The sequence below is a fragment of the Podarcis raffonei genome, chromosome 10 (genome assembly GCF_027172205.1).
Source record: "Podarcis raffonei isolate rPodRaf1 chromosome 10, rPodRaf1.pri, whole genome shotgun sequence".
Classification (NCBI taxonomy): domain Eukaryota; kingdom Metazoa; phylum Chordata; class Lepidosauria; order Squamata; family Lacertidae; genus Podarcis; species Podarcis raffonei.
In genome coordinates, this window is record NC_070611.1 from 45392878 (window position 1) to 45413331 (window position 20454).

General features: G+C 43.8%; 1 protein-coding gene across 1 annotated transcript in view; it reads right to left on the reverse strand.

The window, feature by feature from the left end:
- SREBF2 (sterol regulatory element binding transcription factor 2) overlaps positions 1-18612 on the reverse strand; it is a 34307-nt gene extending 15695 nt beyond the window's left edge. The window contains exons 1-8 of the mRNA XM_053407569.1: positions 18325-18612; positions 5940-6329; positions 4065-4246; positions 3134-3274; positions 2148-2372; positions 1601-1715; positions 1235-1416; positions 438-630 (exon numbers count right to left, since the gene is read on the reverse strand). Coding sequence (XP_053263544.1) covers positions 438-630; positions 1235-1416; positions 1601-1715; positions 2148-2372; positions 3134-3274; positions 4065-4246; positions 5940-6329; positions 18325-18409 — 1513 coding nt within the window. The 5' untranslated portion in view covers positions 18410-18612. The remainder of the gene's footprint in view (positions 1-437; positions 631-1234; positions 1417-1600; positions 1716-2147; positions 2373-3133; positions 3275-4064; positions 4247-5939; positions 6330-18324) is intronic.
- Between the last annotated feature and the right edge of the window lie 1842 nt (positions 18613-20454).

The following is a 20454-nucleotide window of genomic DNA, read 5'->3' on the forward strand; positions in this document are numbered from 1 at the left end:
GCAACCCTATACAAGTTTTCTTAGGAGTGAGTTTCCCTGAACACAATGCAGCTTACTTCTCAGTAAACATGCAAAGGAGTGCCCTGCACAATTCTTTAGAGAATATCCTAACAAGGGTCAAATCATTACTTTAATATACAGTGCAGGGGTTTCTCAGTATCCAACCAATGGAGTGGCCAGTGTTGATATATGAATGAATGGTGTAAATGTTTTGATGTAAGCAACCTCGAGTATGGTTTAACTATGGAAAGGGGACATACAAATAAATAACATCCTTTAATTAAAGAAAAAATTAAAGCAAATAAATAGCACCCCTTTTCCCCAGTGTCACTACTACTGTCTGTGTTCAGCTACTGTATATGTGATCCTTAAAGAACTCCAAACACCAAACAAGCAGCATGGAGAAGTATACTGAAAGACTGGATTTCTGACAGTACCTGAGTTTATTGACAGAATACTCCTCCCTGAGCCATGATGTACAGAACCATCAGAGTCAGCTGTCCTTTGGCCCTCTAGGAGGGATGTTAGAGGGTTGAAGGAGAGACAGAGGAACGTAAGAGCACAAAGCAGCATCCGTGAGCGGTCAACCATTCCAAGAGCGGCAGCTGGAGAGTCAGGTTCATCTTTAACCTAGACCAGAGTGGTAGAGGATGATTTGTTAGAGAGCAAGAGAACTGTGAAACAGTGAAGATAATTAATTGTTCCCGGCCTACTGAGAATGTATAAGAATTGACTGATGTTCACAATTTATCACAGCATTTCAAACATGGCTATAAGAACAATCTCCGCTATCATGCCTCAACATGTTTCTGAGTGTGCTGAATCAGAAGTAGAGCTAGTGTTATTGTTGCAGCCAATCAATTTATATCTATATATTGTGCACAACATTTCTTCTTCCTATTCTCACTCCTGTTAAGAGGCAAGAGAAGAAGGGGAGACAGCAGCGTTACATCAACCTTTTTATTAAAAGGTCTGTGAGACGAAATATTGTATTATTAGGCTTTGGGTACAGGACTTCACACAATGACAGCCTAAACTAGCCAGGGATGATGTCATGGAACTGATTAACCTTTGTATTCCGAGTCACATCTTCCTCTAGAACCATAGTTCATTACAGCCTTTAATGCCTAACACATGATCTCCAGCTCAACCAGCACACATCACCCATGTCTACAGGTAGCATGCAACCCTTATGCACGCTTCCCTCTGTAGAATGTTTTAGGATGTTGACTACCTTTGCATCATCCAGCAGTGGGCTTCCTGGTTCTGAATCAATAGAATAAGGGGAAAAGCCTGCTTGTGACCCTGTGTCAGAGGCTGGAGGAGACATCAACAGAGCATTTTGGTTGAAGTCATCCATCTTCAGATCCACATCATTGTCCACCAAACTGCTTAGGTCAAACCCCTTCAACAGCTCTGAAAAGACCAGAGATTGCAAAGATTAACTACTCACATTCACAATTCAGTTTTCTTTCACCTTCATGCTTTCCCTTGCTTCCCTTGTTTCACATGCCCACACAAAACTGGGCAGCCAATAATATACGTCATCAAACAGTGAAGTAGGAGGTCAAAGGCACTTAAAGAGCCACCCAACACTTACTGTTTTTCTGATTAGCAAGCTTCAGGACCATGTTCTCGTGACGCAGCTTATGGTTAACCTGCTGTAGGTACTTAATGTAGTCAATGGCCTTTCTCAGTACCCCTGATTTGTGCATCTGCAAATAATGTGCATACATTAAAGAGAATGAACAATAATTTTTAGCAATAATGCCACCAAATCCTCTTTCAGCACAAGCTTCTACACTAAAGCTGCAATGATTTTCCCAATCACAGGGAAGAATACGAAATGGATTCAAATCAAATACATTTAGCATCTATCATGGGAGACCAAAACTCCATATTGACTGAGCAAAGATTGACAATCTCAGTAAGAAGCAGAGAATCTAGGTGTATTAATACCACAAGATATCTTTTTATCTCTTTTATTTATGTCTCGCCATGTTTAGTGCACATATAATTATGTATTTTTCTAACTTTCAAATAAAGAAAATAAAAAAGGAGCAGAGAATTATGACTTGCAAGCATATTGTCAACTGGGTTTGAAATCACAACAGTCTTTTTGCTTTCAGCCACAAAGCAACTCATACCTTTGCATCTGTTCCCATGACTAGGTCCTTCAGTTCTATGATCTTATCATTTATAGATGATCGGTACCGCTTCTCAATTATATTATGGGTTGTCCGCCTCTCTCCTTCCTTTGGTGGTTCTGGTTGCTTGGCACCACCAGGCACCTGCTTGATGGGCATCTTCTCCTGCCCTCCCATCACCATGGGCATTGTGGTCAAGATGGTACCATTGCCACCAACTAAAGTCTTTTAAAAAAGACAACAGTGACCCAGTTAAAGATTAATTTGTTCGGTGGGTTGGGAGCTGGGGCCTCTGTGTTACGGTGGTTCTGCTCCTACTTGCAGTTGCTACATGAGATCAGCTCTGGGGGACTCCTGCTTGGCCCCTTGGCACTTGGTCCATTCTGTCCCTCATGCTGTTCACTATCTATAGGAAGCCCCAGGGAGCTGTCATCCAGGGATTTGGGACATAGTGCTGTCAGTATGCCGACGAGAGTCAGTTCATACCTCTCCATCCAGCAGAATCAGAAGAGATTGTGCAGATGCTGGATAGATGCTTGAAGGTACTACAGGTGTTTCCCAAGCCCAGGAAATAGGGAGGCATGTTCTGGATGGGACTGAACTCTCTCCTGAAGGAACTGGTATGCCGCTTAGGGGTTCTCCTCAATTTGAAGCTGCCACTAGAGATATAGGTGATCTGAGTGTGCTCTCAGTAGTGAGGGTAGCCTGTGCCCAATTCCAGCCTGTTTTCCAGCAGCAGCCATTACTGGGCCAGGATAGCCTAAGCTCAAGTATCCATGCTCTAATAACTTCATGACCTGATTACAGCAAAGAACTCCACATGGAGTTACTCTTGAAGAAGCTGCAGCTGGTGCAGGCTGTAGATGCTCACTTGTTAAATGATCCCTTCTGCCTGCCCCACTTAACAGATTCTTAAAACACTATACTGGCTGGCAAGAGGGAGAAGGTGCATGTTTAGGAAGGGAAGGCAAGATGCCCTACAGTACCTGCAAGGCTGTTGTCTGAATAGGCGTGGTCAGTGCTGTGAGGGCTGGATTCTGAACAGCAGTCATAACAGGGCTGCCATCAGCTTTCAATGTTGTTAAGACAAGAGAATCAGTCTTGATTATCTGTGGCTGGACAAGGACCTAGAAGGAGAAGAGGCAGTTAAAAGGTTTAGCACAACAACACAAAGCTCAATACTGCAAGCACTGCAGAAGCTGGGCAACCTTTTTTATAACAGATTTCTGTGTGACTGCATGGAGTTCCAGTATGCAAGTTTCAATATATATCTAACAACTGCTTCAATGTATGTTCACCCCATGCTCCTTCCTGCAAATGCCAAAGGCCAATAAGAACTTGCCAATGAGCCAACCTGTTGGGTGTATGGAAGACCCTGAATATAGTAAGAACTGTGCTGTCAAGTATGGAGTCTGACTGCCATTGAAGACAATTTGATCCTTCTGTACGAAAAACAAGTTCTAACCCTTGTAGTTATGAAGGCAGTTCTAAAACGTGTTGTATCCAACTACTATAAGCTTTCAGCAGTGAAACAAGGAATACTCTATTGTCTCTGATTATTTTCCTTTCCATTTAACAATACTGCAGCTGGCACGTTACTAAATATTAAACCCCAATATGCTATAGATACAGCTCTACATCTAGTAGTTTGCTATTCCTCCCCCCACAAAAAACCCTCTCCAAAATCTATACTAACCTTCTTCTGATATTGGACCACTGCTGTCCATTTTTCTATGGCTAAGCTATCCTACATTTCAGTCCATCAGTGATCTAAACCTAAGGAACTTCACTGCTGAGGATAGTCTGGTCTCCAAGCAGTGAAGCCACTTCCTGACTTTGAACAGAAAGAATATACATGCCTCGGAAGTGCAGAAAACTAAACCTTCCCGCATAATATTACAACATAAAACTACTCACTGGAACCTGCTGGACTTGAGGGGCAGCTACTGCCTGGACTGTGGCCGGGGTCAGTGTCTGGATGGTGCCATTGGCTGTTTGTGTCAAAACCCTCTGAGCTTGCATCGTTTGCACTTGCTGCTGGATAGTGACTGGTTGAACTTGTGAGGAAGTCACCAGGCTCTGAACCTGGGGTTGCAGCACTAAAAGGAAAACAAGAGCAATCTGAGAAACTGCCTGAATGAGCTGATGCTGACAGAAGACTACAGCTTTCATTATGATGCTAAGCTGCAATCCATGACCTCTCAGGAATGGCCAGTGTTCAGTCAGCTATTGGGGGGGGGGGGCGTTTTCTCCTGGTTCCTCTTCCTAGCAGCATTAGACCCAGCAAAGCAATCTATGAAGAATTTAAAAACCAGCAGCAAATATTGAAGTCAGGAAAACAGATAAAGAAAGATTGTCTAGCTCTAGTCACATTTATCTGGACCAGCACCCTTTAAAAAAACCCAAAAAACCAACAATGCTGCCATGAGCAAGTCCACATGGCTCAGAGGGGCTTCCCATATTCCTAGCATGTGTTTCCTAGTTGTTGTTTTTTCTAAGGGTAGTTTCAGAGAATGTCTCTTGTACAAGCCTTCCCATGTATTGGGGAGATCAGACATACCCCTACTCAGAGCACAGGCATTGCCTCAAATAAGGCTGGATGGCACAAGAGTCAGAGCATTTTTGAGGGTGTTGGTCTTCAAGAAGTTAGTAAAGATGATTCTGTTACAGTGACTAGACAGAATTCTTACTGAAGTTTTTCTCACTGAAGATTTCTACAGCTGATAGGACTTTTAAGTTTTTCTATTCTAGTTTGTGATGTTTTAAACATACAGTATAGACCTAGATCATGACATGCCCTTCTGTGGCTACTTTTGAGAAAGGGAGAGGAAGGGAGAGTCAATATTTGCCACTTCCCCTCCCCCCCATACCCCTTAGTTCAACATCCTCTGCTGTACCAAGGGTCCCCCAACCCTCCAGAGAATATTTCCATGGGACACAAGGGTCTGCAAGGGAAAGGAGGAACTGGCAAAAATTACCACAGAGCATCCCTCAAGCTGAGTTCTACATATGTAAAGTCTGAACCCAACACATCATAAGAAAGGTTAGAAAACAGTAGATTCTATACAATCAGAAGAAGTGGAAGATTCGGATACTGGAGAGACAGACAAGAATGAGAAACTGTCATGCTCTTACAGAAGAGTACAGGAACCATTCATAAGCCTTCTTCAGTTGTTATAAATCTAGGAAAGTAAACAGTGGGGACAAGAGCCCTACTTCCACCTTGACCCCCTCATTGTTTGACAACCTCCAACTCACAAGTGACTATAAAAGGCACAGAGGCCTTTTATACTCATGGAGGCCACCCCTTATTTTAGAACCCTGAAATTTGAGTGGGGCCCTGATGGTGGAGCTAGCCCACTTGCCCCTACTGCCTCCCCCCTATGTTAGCTTTCTTTATTTCCAACACCTGAGGAGAGTTAAGAGTGATAAAGGTGCATGACGTATTGCGTAACTGTACATTACTTTGCAGTGATACCATTCAGAGTTCCTTTTGAGTGCTACCTATGCTTTACTGCACAATATTTAAGGCGACTCCCCAACTCCTGGTCTTGGTCTCCAATGCCCTTCTTCACCCCAAATGCCAAGCTTCTCTAATTTGCCTGTGAGATCCTAGAAAACATGCACCTATTTAGAAACATTTCAAACATTAATAGAAACTTCTCACAGATATGAAATCAGGAATGGTGGCTGTGAATGCTGCTCTGATATCTCTTGCTCTGCTGGAAGATTAGGGCAAGACATTTAAGACAACGTAGGACTACTTGTTACTACAAAGACTTTGCAAGTTACCTTGAAAACTTGTGGCTGCGTTTTGGTATATTACAGGCTGCTGAATGAACCGGGTCTGGGGAGCAGAGCTGAAAGCTGGAGTAATCATCACAGTCTGATGCTGGAGCTGAGGCTGAACCTGGGGACGAGGCTGAAGAGCAGGTGCCGTCCGCTGTGGAACAGGTGTTGCGGCGGTTGTCTGAGACACCTTCACTTGCACGGTCTGCAGCTGGGCAGAAGCTGCACCAGGAGAGAAGGTCTGTAGCTGCCCCTGGCTGTAGGGCCTTTGTGACGAGGGATCTGAGGTTCCACCACCATTACATACGCTGTTGCTCTGGAAGGAGCCACACAACTGTTCAGAAAACAGATCTGGAAATTCTCCAGCTTGGTTGCTGACGAACTGGAGCATCTCTATAAAAAAAATAAATTAAAAAGAAAGGAAAACAGTGAAATGATATGATGGACCATTGATACCATGGAGACTGATGAAAGCGTCACCAGGTGTAATCCCAGGAACAAAATATATACTATGCACATTTGTTTGTTTGATATGTGAACAAATTCCCTCCTGAATAAATCAGGTCCTTGGCTTGGGGATACTTTTACACTGAGTCTTATAGTCGGACACCCAAATGATGCCTGTGGCCCAAAGCATATTTTGTTAGCTTCGGTTGTCGGCCAGCATCAGCTGTTCCTGATCAAACCAAACCTTCCCATAATGCTTTGGTCACATTCCAGTTATTACTGCATTGAGTTATATGTTTGGCTGTATTTTACAATTGCTTACAAACTTCAATGGGCTCAAAACATGGCTGTCTGGTTGTTAACCTGGGCTTGAAAATTTGATCATATTCAATCCAGTGCTTAAAAGCAGATGCCAAAACTACAAGTGACATCAGCAGAAGTGGCCAGATAAGGATGCCCTACCCTGCACAAGACTGCTAAAAAACCAATTTCCTCCAAGAAAGCCCAGAGATTTAGAAGCAGAGTAACAGCTGGAACATCTGAAGGCAAAAATTAGGACATCTTTGCTCTTCCACTGTAACTCTTTGTATTTTAAATATATAGCTTTAAGCTTTAGTTAGCAGGCAGAGCATAAATATGCCAAATAACCAAGACCTCCACCAGCTACCATTCAAACACAATGCAAAGTGCTTATTTTAAACTTTATAGCCTCAAGCAGTCTGAGGTCACAGTACTTGAAGCTCCTATAACATGGGTAGGCAAACTAAGGCCCGAGGGCTGGATCCAGCCCAACTGCCTTCTAAATCTGGCCTGCGGATGGTCTGGAAATCAGCGTGTTTTTACATGAGTAAAATGTGTCCTTCTATTTAAAATGCATCTCTGGGTTATTTGTGGGGCCTGCCTGGTGTTTTTACATGAGTAGAATGTGTGCTTTTATTTAAAATGCATCTCTGGATTATTTGTGGGGCATAGGAAGTCGTTCTTTTTCCCCCCTTCAAAATATTGTCCGGCCCACCACAAGGTCTGAGGTACAGTGGACCGGCCCCCTGCTGAAAAAGTTTGCTGACCCCTGTCCTATATGAACAGAGGCCCCACTTCAGGATTCCCCCTAAATAAGTGACATGGCTGGTTACTTGAAGCAGAGCCTTGTCTGCTGTGACATACCCATACTTTGAAACTCTTCAATCACTCCAACCTACATTTACCACATGGTTTTTACATTTACATTTTTGCCTTTTACTTTCAGTCAAGCATTTGCCACCCAGTGATTAAGATTTGAAATATATTGGGTTGTGTCCAGCTACGCTTTACTCAGAGTAGACCCACTTAAACTAATGGACTGAACTCAGCCATTGATGGTAATTTCCATGAGTCTACTCTGAGCAGGACTAGTACTGTATGCAACCCATTATGTTATTTGTTCTTGATGCCTGGGTGGTATTTCTTGTTTTTGCTGCTATTTGAATTCTTCAGTTGTTTGCATTCTATGTGTGCTGCTTTTATAACATTGTTTGTTTTGTTATCTTGTATGCTGCCTTGAGAACCTGACAGGGTCAATAAATATAAATATTTTAAAGACAAATATTTGGTCAACATGCCAGAGCCCATATAACAGTGGTATTTTAGCCTCAATAAAGCATAAGCCAGAGATATATTAAGTAATGATCTTACGCATATGTATTTGGAAATAAGCCTCACGGAAATAAGGACTAAACTACATGCTCCACAGGACATCAGTATTTTCTTTTTTAATGAAATGCAGTCACGGTGGGGGGAGCACTGCTACAATTTGATCACAGCAGTTGAACCCTTTCCCCCTCCCACCCCACCTTCTGCTATAAAACACACACACATCCGGTATTCCGGTATTATTTGCTTCACGCTGGGAAGAAAAATGTGGTTAACTGTATTCTTGTCCTTCAATGGACAGAATGGCAGCTTGCGGGGCAGGAGTGGGGAGGTGTTTGTTGGGACAACAGCACTAGGGTGGGCTCAATATCTGCTCTCCCCAGGAGGGCTGATCAACTGAGATTTCAATGCAAAATAAGAATGTTGGACACCCCTGTGTAGCATGTGTAACGGAAGGGGAAAGCTAGGAGAGGGCTGTTTATGCCCTTCTTTGTGCAACTGCTGCACAACAGCCTTGTAAGGTAAGCCAGTTGAATCTTAACTATCCAGTAATCACTGCTGCCACCACTCCCTCTTGTCACAGCCCCCAGATGGGACAGAATTCTGGGGTACTCAAGGAAATATCCAGGATTCTAAGACAATGTGCCCTGTGTCTCCCACCAATATCTCTTCTGGACAATGGGACTAGTATCAAACTGATTCTCCCACCCTTAGATTTGGCATAGGCTGCTCTTTTCCCCATGAAACCAACTCTTTCACCCTAGCAGCACATGAACTACAGCCAAGCAAGATTACCCGAACCTGAAGATCGGCAAACACACACTTCAGACCCCAACAGCCAAATTAGATTTTAATTAAGAGTAGAAGGGAGAGAACTTACTTACAACCAACATAGCATAGGTGGTTAGTTGCAGCATTTTCTGATGGTGAATGATGGACCCGAAGGGAAGGGAAGGGACAAAGGGACAATTTCCCCAGACCCTTTTACGGGGGTTTTTCCACCCATGTGTGTCTGAATGACACTCGGCTCTTTTCAAAGAATGTCACTTTTGGCAGATAACTAGTGTGGCACTTGGATACAGTTGGAGATATACAGACACCCACTGGGGCAGGCAAAGATGGTTATTGCTTGGAGGAAATGGCCACTGGGATTGCTCACTCTTAGTGCCAGACAGAACCTTTCCAGGGCTTCTGTGCTTGCCTTGCTCAGGCTTAATGGATGATAGGATAGCAATGTTTTTCTGCACGGCATGCAGTTTGATCCTGAACAACAGCACCAAGTAAACAAGCACAGGATCAGGCTGCAAAGGTTCCATAGAAGGAGTCTGCTTCAGCATCTCCTGGCATCACTATCATTTATAACCAGTTCTACCATTCATATCAGCAATGTGGACTAGCTAAATAAATTAGCTAAGGAAACAAAAATCAGCAATCTGGATAGAAACTCTGTAAGCACGTTCAGTTAGCAGCTGCAAAGTTGTGGCATTAAAACATCAAGAATGGAAGCAGTAATAAAGCTGCAACTTTGCCAACGGCTACATGTACTTACTAGCATTTCCTCCTACAGATTTAACAAGTGCCCAGAACATGTGTTGTTGTTGTTTAGTTGTTTAATCGTGTCCAACTCTTCGTGACCCCATGGACCAGAGCACGCCAGGCACTCCTGTCTTCCCAGAACATGTACACATGGCCTAATGGCACACAATGTATGTGCAACCTTTCAGACATTACTAGTGCAAGTTTAGAGCAAGGCACATTCAAAGTATGCTGGTAATTTCATTCTAAGATTTAAGAGAGAAAGCCATGGTTCACTTCATTAACAGCAGAGAGTTCTGTTTATTAGGGGGAACCCGCTACTATGTTTGTTTGTTTTTAGAACCATAGAGCTGTAGAGCTGGAAGGTACCCTGAAAGCCATCTAGTCCAACCCCCTGCAATGCGGGAATTTCAACAAGCAATCCCCCAATCTGAAACCTTACTGGACCCTGCTTAGCTTTGCAAATGTGCTAGCAGTTTTATTGCTGCAGCAATAGGACAATTTAGGTGACAGTTTAGGTGACCCCAATAAAGGATACTGTCATACTGTCACTTTTAGATTGTTTCTAAAGGACCAGTATAGCTACCTGCATTCTTTCACTAAGTAGTAAACTGTGACTTTGTGCTGGAGTGTCCTTCTGCCAAGCTCCATATACCAATTGTGTTTCTCAGTCAATTGAATCAGCTGAAGTCGAAGTTGCGATTACAATACAATTCATTAGCGGATACATTTGTCTTGGCTGACAAGTGTTGCTTTCAAGGAAAGCTGTAGCCAGGATAACATTACAGTTGCTGTTATGTTATTGAAGTAGATGAGAACAGGTCCTTAGAACAGAACCGAGTCAGATAACGTGTGCAATTTATGAGCAGGCTGCTGTTCTCCCAGCACATACAGGCATGTCAGCCAAAGTGTACACACACCACATCTCGGCAACCACATACTGTTAAAGAGGGCACCATTCTTAACATGCGCAAAGATCTCTTCCCAGATTGGGAGCAGGTCAGCCTGCCAAAAATTGTGGATCAAATGTCCCTAATTGTACAGAGATCACAAAAACTGGACAAAGCTACCTGCCAATTTCCCAAGTAGGAAGCTTAGAAAGCAGATCTTGTAACTGCAGAAGTCACTAAGTAATCAAACCCAGAAGCCTGTGGAAGCAACTAAGAATAACCATTCAGAGTACAAATAAGCAGTTCTGTTCATGCCACAACCTCTTTTGTTTCCTCTTTATTCTGCAAGCTCCGCCAAGTTAGTAGCAAATGAGCCACTCCCAGGATCAGGGCTATTGTGGGGAGTCTAATTGATCAGCGCTGGGAAACAGGACTTGATACATATGGAAACCTGTTAGGCAAGGAATATTGGTCAGACTTACAAAGAAGAAAGGGAAGACTATTCACCTGACAGAGTTCAGCTGAGAGGTGAAGGGATAAAAGGAAAGGAAAGGAAAGGGAGCCAAGACCACATATACCCACCCACATGCTTTAGTGATTCTTTTGGCAAACAAAAAGGGTGCAAATTTAGGAAAGTGAAGATATGAACCCTCATTTATAATCTATGGGGCAATCAGGAATGCAATTCCAGCAGAGAGAAAGTAGCAATGGGTTGAAACTCTCCCAAAATAAAAGTTATCACTAGAAGAGATCAACAAAAAGTTTGTGTCTTCCCTGACAGCTTCCCATGCCTCTTATGGAGATCCATCTGACTATGTAACCCAGGCATAGGCAAACTCAGCCCTCCAAATGTTTTGGGACTACAACTCCCATCATCCCTAGCTAACAGGACGAGTGGTCAGGGATGATGGAAATTGTAGTCTCAAAACATCTGGAGGGCTGAGTTTGCCTATGCCTGATGCAACCAATCTCCATTAAGAAAAACCTCTACAACAACCTTCATTAGCCTCCAGATATTTTGGACAGCAATTCTCATCACCCCCAGTCAGCACAGCCACTGTCTCTGCCAGTCTATCATATATAATTGACAATGTTGTTCAAATAATGCCACAGATTTTCTGGTCCAACCAATTTTTCAAACTTCAGCAAGAGCAAATATAGTATAATGATCTCAGAGCTACTAAGCTACCTTGCTGAGAGATGTAACTAGCCCAGGCAGGGAAGCCCTACAGAGGCAGGTGCCTAAGGGAGCCCATATGACAGGTTACAATTTCTACCACACAGCCCTTGGGCCACAATACTCTCTCTATCCCCAAACCATTTTCTTTTGACAACACGAGGCAGACATGATGATATCAGCCTATGATCCCTTTATTTGTCAGAACTATTCTGCAAAGTGCAAATGGGAACTCATCAACCAACTTTAGAAATATCCAGTAACTGGCATTTATAACAAGTAGAAGGTAAAGGTAAAAAAGATAAGGTAAAGGACCCATAGATGGTTAAGTCCAGTCAAAGGCAACTATGGGGTGCGGCTCTCATATCGCTTTTCTGGCTGAGGGAGCCGGTGTTTGTCCACAGACAGCTTTCCAGGTCATGTGGCCAGCATGACTAAACCACTTCTGGCACAACGGGGCACCGTGACAGAAGCCAGAATGCACGGAAACGGCATTTACCTTCCTGCTGCAACAGTACTTATTTATCTACTTGCACTGGTGTGCTTTTGAACTGCTGGTTGGCAGGAGCTGGGACAGAGAAATGGGAGTTCACCATGTCATGCGGATTCAAACCACCGACTTTTCAATCAGCGAGCCCGAGAAGCTCAGTGGTTTAGACCACAGCGCCACCCACATCCCTTGAATAACAAGTAGAATAGAAATCTGAAAAGTGTGGAGAGGATTCACTTCACCCCGTTGAAGTTGATAGTATAAATGGCTAACATTTCAACCCTACCCCAGAACTCCTACTCTTGATATTGGACCTCTTGTATAAAAAGAAAGCTGCAGGTATATTATTTTAAAATTACCGTACATACAATAATTATAACCTGGTATCTAAATTCTTAACTTGGCTTTTTCTATTGAGGGGGAAGAGAGACATGGGACCCCTGCTTTGGAATAATATTTGATTAGGGATTCAGAAAACACTTGGATTTTCTGCTGAAAATTGTCACCCCTTTGATTGTCTTCCTCGCATGCCTGAAAGAAGCCAAGTATGTAATGTTTTTCAGTGGTATGAGCCCCTGCTCTGGTCAATAGCCTATTTCCTATTGGGGTGCCATGACTGCTCCCCCCCCCCAACAATAAAATTGGCTGGGTGAAACACACTTATTTAAACATGTGCAGTTTGGCCCTGAGGCCCTTGGAAAATTAAACAATCACAACATTTTGCTACTGTATATATTTCAGGGGTCATGCATATGCTTAGCATAGAAAGACCCACATGAAATTACTGGCATGGAAAATATCTTTGCCTGTAACCTTAGGGATCCATTGCCCTTCCTGGTGGACAGAATGGGGCTATAAAATGATCTACTGGTCTGTTGAGATAGGAGACTTCCTCATATTTCATCACATCTCCTTCCCTTTTAGAAAGAAATCAACATACTCACAACCCCCTGCTATACTTCTTCCTGTTACTACTACTGTGAAACCACTGTAACAACTGATAAACAGAGACTGGTGACACAGATAGGAAGCCAAAATATTTGCAACTGGAAAGACTTGTTTTAAACTAAGAGAGAGAGAAATCTTAACATACAACCATAGCCAAGAGATAGTCAAATGTATCCTGAATTTCAAACTATCCTATGTTTTTTAAAAGTCAGGACTTTGGGGTGGTTGCCATGTAATGCCAAACCAGGTGCTGCACATATTTGTCATAAGCTACCGCACTCACTCTCCCACTTCCTCTACACATGCTGCTTTACTGACTCCCTTTTGCTTTTGTGGAAATAATAGTTTTCCATCATATGCAAACCAGCAAGCTATGGTTTGCACAAGCCCTCCAAATTAAGATGTATATGCTTGAATTCTGGTTTGCAATCCTCATTTGAGAGGTTTGTGCAAGCCCTAGTTTGGATGAAACAGAAAACAATGTTTTCTATGAAAGAAATTCATTAAAGCACAGCACACGAGAAAAGGACAAGGACAGACTATGCAATCAATGGGCTCATAATATTACATCAAACCATGATTTGGCATCTCATGTGAACCAACCGTAAAAGAAAAATGGGGGAAAGAACAGACACGTTTAAACATTCATGTCTGGCTGTAAGCATTCATATTTTGAACACTGATAAATCGCAACCTACTCTGTCAAATTTATGATGTCAAGGTTCCCCCCCCTTCCATTTATTTACATAGAAAAAACAGGCTTAAACTTATGTATGAGAGAGGTGGGTATGTACTAGAGTTATCTCTTAAAAGTGCTTGTTTGTATTACATTCTGATACTATTTCAAGCAAAACTGTTTCACGGCCTATACAGCTGATTTCTTAATTGAGCAGATAAGAACAATAGTGAGTCCAACAGTCAAGAAGGCTGTTTCTGCACATGCTGTGTAGAGGGAAGTGAGGGGCAGATGGGGCTCATCAACCAGGGAAGGTAGCCCATCTAGGAGAAGGAAAACTCTGATCCTAAACCTCCACTGCCTTGTGGGATATTCTTTGGGAGACAAAAAGGCTAAGGAGTAAACCCTACACAAAGGGGAATCCCTAAGACAGTTGAATGGCGCCTTGTATGCCTCCTTCCAGCAACTCCTGCAGCCAAGCTGGTGCCAAATTTCTGGCTCTGCATTCTTTTGGACGTCAGCGAGGCCAGGGGGGGGGTCTTGTTGTCTGGCCAGCTCAGGACCCACACACTCCCCAAGCTTGTGCTCCAGCAGGTCACTTTGGTAGGCTAACACAGCTGTAAATGCCAACAACAGCACTTCCCTGAGAAGCTGTGGACAGTAATTATCTCTTAAACATCTCTCTTCATTTCCAAAGGCTATACCAGAGTTGAAAACATCTCAGGCACAAGAAAGGACAAGGATTGATTATCAACATCTAGGAATTTACAAGAACAGAGGTTAGCACCTAAAAATGTGAAGTGGTATGCTAGGAATTTGAATTTTTTCTAGAACAGGTTTCTTTGTACATCTCTCTTCTGAATCCTCTTGTTTTTCCATGTCTTTCCTCAAAGGTTTCCCCAGAAGCTGACTGCTACTGTGTGGATAAGACAGCCCATGACTGCCTTGCAGAAGCAGTAACCAGATTGCTTACAGTTGTTGCTGGAACACGGCTGCACAAGAAGCATTATGTGCAAAGGGAGAGAGAAACTTGCCAGTAAGATAACAGGACTAAAGGGCAGTTCATACTTTATGTAGCAAATATGGTTTCTGCCAGTACACCAGAGTTACATAAGTGTGAAAGAAAAATATCCACATGCATCTTTAAACATCCACATTCACAGACGTGGCAATCCTGGCCCAATCAGAGTTCCCACATGGACATGTATAAGAGCATGTACACAGCTGTATATGTTCAAGTGGTTGTGTTTTTACACTTGTAGATTGTGTATTTACACTTGTAAATTACACTTGTAAATATACAACAATGTTTGCCGTGTAAAGCCTTAAGCTACTCTCACACTACCTAAGCAAGGCAAAAGTAACAGTTATGGGTTGGTTGTAACAGAATACAATGGTACCAGACAATAATGATAAATCTGCTTCTTTGGTCAAATTGTCTTGTACAACCAAAACCATCTCAATTTAAATACCTGATACAAAGCTTTACAAGAAAAAAGTAATGAAACCAATTTGTCACCCTTGATGTTTAATAACCTATAATTTACAAATTCTTTCCTGATCTCAGCAGCTTGTAGAACACATTGTGCAATGTTAAGAGTAACGTCTGACGTTATCTGCTACTGAAAATATCAGGTTTCTATTTTCCACTTGCTATAAGAAATCTAGTTTTTTTTTTCTTTAACACACTTCTCTTCAGATAGTTCTTTCAAGCACTCTGATTCTGAAGAGCTACACCTCAAGTCAAGCATTTTTTTCCCTGGCAAACAAAATATTTTCCCAATCTGTATAAACACATGAAGTTAGGAGTGCCGGAAATGTGCAAAGGCGAATCAAGTGGGTACATGTAATTTAAAACACTGAGCAATGTTTCCCAATAGTGAGGTACTATACAAAGTAACCTTACAAGAAATATGTTGAAAGGCTAATTATTTTGAGTCATGCTAAAAATAGAGAGGAAAAAGGAATCGTATTGACTTTTAAAAGGTGGGACAGGAAGGACTTTGCAGTAAGTTCCCCAACTTTTAAGACAGCTATTTTTAGTATGCATTAAATCGAGAACGCTGCTGGAAAAACGTCGGGTATAAAAAGTAGAAACCTAGAAGGCAAATACATTGACAGTCAAATTCAAATGAGATGCCTGAATAAGGACCCTTAATCACAGGCCAAAGACATTTCCATCTGGTTCTCATCCCAGGAAGCTACATTGCAATCAACAGTCTTTATATTCAGGATGCTTTCACACACACAAAGTCCTTGCCAGTCAGAAGAGGTGGCAGAACCAGCATGAGAGACCACCTGAGGGCTATGCAGTCCATTTTCCAATTGCAGTGCTTCCTAAGATGAAAGTTACCTACGGTACTTTCCTATAGGACACTGCCATACTGTCTCAAACCAGTATTCCAAATAGCAGCAACTCTCCAAGGTCTCAGGCAAGGGGTTCTCCTAGCAATACTTTGGGGGAGTAAATAAATGACCTTCTGCATGCAAAGCATGTATTCTCCTCTGAACTGTGCCCCCTTCTTATGCTTCCAACTGTGCACTACAACAGCAAAGCAGGAGAAGTGGAACCTAATATTTTGATAAGCCTGGAGCCAGCATTACTTAGAATAATGGTTACTATTCCTCAGTGTCATATTGCAATGAAGCAGAGTACAGTATCCTTTGTGGGTAAATATTTAGGATTTTTTTCACACATGCCAACACAGCTACTTCTACTTTTTGAAGCTCTTAAGCAGCTGTAAATAGTACAAATAGCAGAATACTTTTGATGCAGACATTCTGCAAATCTGTAGTGTCCAGTAGCTTTTAAATAACATCCCTTTATTTACATTTTAGGGAAGTACACTAGACTGAAAAATACCTGCAGAACACTAGCTTCTCGCTATTGCAGACAGTAGGTTGTTGATTCATGGAAAACTATGGCCATTTGACTCAATAAACCTGTCTTGACACCAACTACCTACTCCACTATTACTCCCCTCTTTCTTGACAAGATACTTGAGCAGATGGTCATTCTTCTATCATTTTGCTGTGTCCTTGCCAGTTCAGTTTCTGACCTGGATATAGCACCAAGAGGGCATTAGGGTGCTGACAATCTTCTGACAACAAGAATTGTACTATCAGATCTTTCTGCAGCTTTCATAGTTGCTGAACATACAGTAAATTCCTGTGAATCTGGCTACAGAATATTTTTAAGTTCCTTCCTCTTCCATGAGTTGGATAATTAAGTTTTAATGGGTTTTTGTCAGGACCAGCCCCAGTATATTTTGGCACCTGAGCAGCACCCCTAAATGATGTAGATTTTCCCTGGCAGGAAGGGGGACATTAGGAACATGGGGAGAAGACTGGCATCGGGATCTGCTGACCCTGTGGATCCTGCCACCTAAAGCAGTCACCTCTTCTTGCCTCATGGGTGAGGTAAGTAAATGTTTCGGATCAGAATGGCAAATGTCATCATCATACACTGAGCTATAAACTCAAAACATTACAGATAGCAACTACCAAGTGAAACCAAGAGACAGAAACTGCTTTCTATTTGTCACACACCTCCTATACCAAATTAAGGCAAGCTTCACCATGATCCAGCTCACACTGCAAAGTGTTTGTCTCCAAAATGACAAACCTACAGGGAGGGAAATGATGCCTCTGTATAACTTCCTTTTCCTTAACACTCTCCAGCCCCAGGCACCTACACACATTCTTTTGCAACATATCCACTGGCTACACTGATAATTTACATAGATGTGAAAACCACCTGCCAAGTAAGGCACATGAATGAACTTAAATCAGCACCTTCCAGATTTCAGTGATATGTACTGTACTCAGATCAGGGGGATCCAGACACTGCGATGCGGGACGGGCAGCCTTCAGACTTGCTGGGTCCACTTTGTTGTTGTTGTTTTTACTACAGCCCCAAGTCCCAACCAACTAGAGCCAGATACAAAAGAATTCTGAGACAAGGGATTTGTTCCAATCGCTGAGAGAACCTACCAGTTAGACCCATATCTATCTTCTGCCCAGCCCTGACCCGGACCACACCTTAAGTAATGAATTCCGATATGCAGGTAACACTCGCTAAATTCACTCTGCGGCACAGGCTGGGTAACTGTACTCAGAAATAAGCCCCCCTCCCCACCCACCCCTAAACTCAAGGATGCTTAGGATCCCAGGTAGCTGTGCACACTGGGCTGCAATCCCGAACTTAGCAGCGCTTGCATAGCGGGCCTTGCTCGCGAGGAAGCACCGCACGGGGGGGGGAGGGTATCCCACGGGAATCCTGTCAAAAGTCCACAGCGTGCGCATCCCTCTGAGGAACCTTTCGCCCTCTCTTGAACAGGGAATTTGGGGAGGGGGGAGGAGAGCCATAGGGGGGTGAGGAGCGTGAAAACAAGCATGGCTGTCGCCACGCATCTTGTGCGACACCTGCCAGCCCATCCAGCCAGGCTTATCCCGTCCTCCAGGCACTTCGTGGTGAAGGGGTGGCGACAGCCCTCTTTCCCCGCGGCGAGGGGGCATCCACGGGCGGGGGCGGCGGCGCCTCGGCCCCAGCGCAGGCCGGGCGCGCCTTCCTTCCCCTCCCCGCGCGCACTCACCGTCGATGTCGCCCAACGTGAGCTCGTCGCCGAGCTCCGTCAGGGTCTCCATGGTCTCCATGCTGCTCAGCTCGCCGCTCTCCATCGCCGGCGAGGCGCAACCGGCTCCTCCACCGCCGCCGCCCGCGAGTCAGCAGCCCGTCCCAGGGAGCGGCCGGGGTGACACCCAGCGCGTTAACCCCTTCCCGGCCGGGCGGTGCTGCCTCAGCTCCGGCTCCCGAGGCTCCCGGCCCCGCGCGGCGGCGCCATCTTGGCCCAGCCTCCGCCTACTCCGCCCATCCACCTGCGAGGAGCCACCGCTGCGGCCTGGGCTTGTTGTCAATGAGACCAGGTCCCCGCCGGCCAATCAGCGGGCAGAGCGGCTCGTGGTGTGATGGCGCGTCAGCGATCAGCAGCTTTCGTTAGCTTGCGGCCGGGCAATCCCCTCCCGGGCGGCCCGCCTCGCTAGATTTGAATATGCATAAGGAGGCGGAGATCTAACCCGTGTTCGGGTTTGAACTTGAAAGTGACAGGGCGCCCCTCCGTCCCTCCAGCAGACGAACGGGATCGCCGCCGTGCTAGACTGTGACACCGTGCGCCGCACGAGCAAACCAAAAACGAAGTGTGTCGGTCCCGTAGTAGAGGGAAGTCCTAACATCCACAGTCAGGCAATACCTTTATAAGGAACGGTCAAAATGCCAAAATAAGGAGCAAGTTTTCGAGTTATCCAGGTCTCTTCGTCAGTCTGGGTGTTAAGCAAAGGGGAGTGGGGCGGGAAGTCTGCATTTGATCATTGCAGTTCGAAATGGATGATTTACTTACCTCCTTTGCACAAACTTTTTGAACAAATCGTGGCAGTCAAAACTCAACCCTCAGGATTGAGCATTGACGGGTTCGGTCAAGTGGCTCTAGAATCATAGAATTATGCATAAGTAATAAAATCAACTTCACTACAGGTTTCAGCTTGAGAAGAGAAGTCAAGTCTTTCTAGACCATGATGGGTCTTTATGCGGATGCAATTCCATACTGGGTGCTCTGTTTGTTAGATATGACAAATTGCTGTTTGTTAGATATGACAAATTGCTCACTACTATAGCTGATGCTATTAGACACTGCGCTCTAATTGGAGAATAGCCTTTACCAAAGATGTCATGGACTTTGAAGAAGCACAAACTCAGGACGCAAGGGAGAAATGAGCTAAGAGGAAGGCACATTTGGCAAACCCTCACCATGATCAACTCCTGCCCAGAAACCCATGTCCCCACTGTGGAAGGACGTGTGGATCCAGAATGGGCCTCCACAGTCACTTACAGACTTACTGTTAAGACTGTGTTCATGGAAGGCAATCTTACTTGGCTACGAGTGATCGCCAAATCTTTACATGTGCACTTTCCCAGCCCGTTAAAAAAAGCATCTTGAGCAAGGTATTTTGTATGGCACCTAATATTTCCATCTCATATTTTCCTCAGTATTCTAAGGATTTAAATCTTATTTAAGCATCCATTCAAAGACACTTCACATGTTATATTTTTCAATGGTATGGTCTCTTTCAGTTGTTTATATATGCACATCAGTGTTATAACGTTCTGTGCCAAGGCCAGGAATACAGTGTTCTTCCTATGCACAAACACTTTTAAAACAAACATCACAAAACACATGCATTATCCAGAAATGATCCATGACTGCGTGTTTCTCCAAGGTTACAGGAAGCAGCTGAGGAGTGTCTCTGTGAAAACAGCTCCTGACCTTTCCTGTCAGCAGTGATAGGAAGGGATTGCCTGTTTTTTTCTAGAACTCAAAGACAAGTGTTAAGTCCTACAATGCACAAAATCTTATTCTGTGGTCCTGCATCTGTTGCTTCTCTCCCACTTTCACCATTGCTTCTCAATCAATTATCCAAATAAATAGTGCCATACTTTCACTGGATTATTCAAGAGGTGGCAGTGCAGGTTTAAATAGGGATTGAAAGTAATAAATGGAGCATGTTCACATTCTCAGATGTGGTTTCAAGAAGAAAAGTTGATGCCAACACTTCGCCAAGCACCAGTGGATTAAGTTTCTTCTTGTATCTGCTTAGCACTGCTGCATCAGTTTTACAGTGTCAACAGGATACAGAAAGTTGCATTTGATGTGAGGAGCAGCGGCACAGAG